At 44.3% G+C, this 3,343-nt stretch overlaps 1 protein-coding gene across 7 annotated transcripts in view; it reads right to left on the bottom strand.

Annotated features, from left to right (window-relative positions):
* The window catches only part of FRMD4A (FERM domain containing 4A), a 608,042-nt gene that overhangs the window by 66,154 nt on the left and 538,545 nt on the right, over positions 1-3,343 (bottom strand). For all 7 annotated transcript variants that reach the window (XM_014549925.1, XM_005878894.2, XM_005878895.2 and 4 more), the window contains one exon: positions 793-931. In XM_014549925.1, coding sequence (XP_014405411.1) covers positions 793-931 — 139 coding nt within the window. The remainder of the gene's footprint in view (positions 1-792; positions 932-3,343) is intronic.

Below are 3,343 nucleotides of genomic sequence, written 5' to 3'. Positions count from 1 at the left end.
TTTTTCTTTTTTTTTTGGGGGGGGGGGGGGGGGGGGGGGGGGGGGGGGGACGCAAGGGGAGCAAGGCAGACACAGCTGGAAGAGGGGGCAGAGTGTTGATATAAGCTGTGTGTGAACCAAGGAGAAGTCACTCTCCCACCCACAGAATATGCACCCGTGCCCCTGGAGCGGGCGGAATCTCCCGCCGAGGATGACTGTTTACCAAGGCCTGAGGCTCCACGTCTCCTTGAGGGAAACAGGGCTGCTGCTTTTTTTTCTCTCTCTCATGTTTCCAGCTTTGCATTTTAAAAAACTGGAGTTGGCAGTTGAATAAGCCTGGAGGGTTTTCATAGCAATTATCCACAACAGTTAGTTGGTGTCTATTAATTGAGAATGGTTACTTTATTTTCCCCCTTGAAAAGAAAACAATATGCCACTGTTTAAACACCAAAAGGGGCTTCACTGCTTGCTCCTAGAAGAGGTTCTTGAGGTTCAAAGCACGGTCAGATTCCTCAGAAGGGCCCTACCTGACTGTATTCAATGGCTTGAGTAGCGCCAACTGTGGTTGGGCCAGAGCCCCTTGATCAAGTTGCAAGGAATGTGCCGTCTTGAAGAGCTCGTCTCACTCCTCCTATAGTCTTAAAGGCAGGTCTGTATCTGTGCACATCTCAGGGCAAGGGACACAGTGCCACCCTCAATCATCCAATCCTCAATCCCTCAGCAATGAGACCCAGACAAGGGCTCTCATTTGCCCTCAGCTTGGTGACAGTCTGTCACAGCAGAGTTCCTCCCAGGCCCTGGAAAACGACTTACCTTACTCTGCTTCCTGTCCAGGTAGAACTGGTGCTGGCTAATAGCCATAGCCCAAATGGACTTGATTAATGCTGGGCACGCGTACCACGTGTGCACCGCAATGCCGCTGTGCCCAAACGTCCTCCTCGTCACAGAAGCTCTGGGAAAGCAAGGATCAGAAGGGGCAACATGTTTATGATGACGAACTCCACTGATGGGTCAAAACTGTTATTGAGAACCCACTGGGTCCTAAATGTCCTGCTGTAAAGGTGACAGATGAGCATGCCCATGTGCATGCTTTGGGAAACCGGTACCAAAGGCCTTATTTTTATTTTATTTTATGAATAAAGAGTGTATCTAATGTATACAACAAGATGATCTGATACACATCCCACAGGGAAATGATTACTACAGCCGAGCTAATGAACATACCATAGCCTCACATAGTTACTATTTTCTATGTGATGAGAACACCTAAAATCTACCCTTGGAAAATTTCCAAGATTATACAATACAGTATTAGTAACCATAGTCACCATGCTATCCATTACATCCCTAGACTTATTCATCCAACATAATTGTAACTTAGTACCCTTTGACCAAATCTCATTTCCCCATCTCCCCATCTCTCCTGGTAACCACAGTTCATCTTTCTGCTTCTATGAACTTCATGTCTTTAGATTCTACTTATAAGTGAGAACATGTAGTTCTTCTGTGTCTAGTTGATTGCACTTAGCATAATGTCCTTCAGGTTCACCCATATTATTACAAACAGCAAGACCACCTCCCTTTTTAAGGCTGAATAATATTCCATTGTGTAAAAATACCACAATTCCTTTATCCATTCATCTGTCACCAGACACTTAAGTTGTTTCCATATCTTGGCTTTTGTGAATAATGCTAATCTTTTGATTTACTGGCTCCTTTGGGTTCAGAATGGGGCCAAGCCTCTGCCTTATCTGAGATAAGACGGGTCTCCTTTCTGGTCTTCAGCTCCTGGTGTTGAACCAAGACAAACTTCAGAGACAGGAAAAGCCTTTGACAATGTCCTTTATTAAGCAGGAAATGCTGCCTATGGTGAAGGATTATCAAATTCTGGTCTGATCACCACAGGCTACAGCCTGTGGGAGGTGCTAAGGGGATCAGGGCTTATATTACTTTAATTCAATGGTCCTTGAAAGAGCTTGTCATTAATTTCAAATACATTCATAGGGAAGACAGGGCCTTAGAAAATCAGGAGAGGAAAGGTAGAAAGAAATGAGCCCAGCCAACCCCTTCAATATCCTGCCTCCACATGTACATGTATGGGGAAGACATGGAGTATATATACGCATGGAAATCAGACTTTAAAAATGAAAGTGGAAATACAGGTCCCAACATAACTCACCATATCAGCAGCATTGGGAGGGAGGGGGGAAGGGGGGTATATGACCATGATCTTCAGTGAAGTGTATTTTATGGTAGATTATTACAAAAGTGTTTGCATGCAAATGTGTGTGTGTGTGTGTGTGTGTGTGTGTGTGTGTGTGTGTGTGTAGGGCAAGGTGATGGGACAGCGGGTGGGGTCTGTGGTTTCTGATGTGTATATGTCTGAAGAAAATGTGTGTTCTCAAGATTAAGATATCTAATTTGGAGGAAACTTGGGGTAGTCAGGACCTATGAATAATTTTTTTTCTCATAGCACATTTTCCCTTGAAGAAAATTTAGAGCTGCTCCCTTCACTTTCCCTTGGGGGCTACAGCTTTAACAATAGGTCTTCTTCAGACCCATTTCTAAGGAGAAATTCAGATCTGGGGGTTAGTTGGTGATGCTGATTTCAGGCAGGGTGTTTTTCTCTTTGGTTAAAAAGGGAGAGTTAAGAGAAAATGCCAGTGCATGAAAGGCAGTTCAAGATAAATTTATCCATAAACTTAAAAAGAAACTGTGGTCTATAAATGTATAAATTTAAAAAGAAATTATAAATTTAAAAAGAAACCCGTGATCTGAACACCTATTTTGGCTTCCATAGCAATGGCCGCTCCTGGGAGTAAATACTTTTTCTTCTTTCCTAGAAAAACTGAGTTAGAAAGGAAAAGTAAGTTGCTATATATTTTAGTGAAAGCAATGAGAGTTGTACCAGGCTGATCTCTTTCAGATAAGGTGAGAGAGGAAGAGTTAAGAGGCCTTCTGGTCTGGGTGGTTCCAAGCTAGCCACAGAGCATCTGAATCAGACCCTCTGAGAGTTTTTCTCCTGCTTCATTATTAATTTATCTCTTCCCTGCATCTTTCCCTCCAGGCTCTTCCCACCCCACCCACTTTTCTGCCCTGCCTAAACCTTGGAAAGGGACTGTTTTCCGGGCAGAGAACAGCAGATACAATGGTGGGGGAGTCAGGACAGCGGTGCAGGAGAATAAACCCCACAGCACTTCTGTGACTGTGCCCATCACCTCCGGAATAAGCCTGTGCTCTGAGGGAATCCCTTGTTCCCCACATGCCCCATGGATGACATCTTCCTATCTTCACAATAAGATTCTCTCCTGCACTTCCATCCTATTGCTTTGGTTCTGACTCACTTCCTGGTTTGGGCGGGGGT

Source organism: Myotis brandtii, unplaced genomic scaffold, assembly GCF_000412655.1.
Source record: "Myotis brandtii unplaced genomic scaffold, ASM41265v1 scaffold576, whole genome shotgun sequence".
NCBI classification, from domain to species: domain Eukaryota; kingdom Metazoa; phylum Chordata; class Mammalia; order Chiroptera; family Vespertilionidae; genus Myotis; species Myotis brandtii.
The sequence above is the reverse complement of the archived record's forward strand: the minus strand, read 5'-3'. Positions and strand labels throughout refer to the sequence as shown.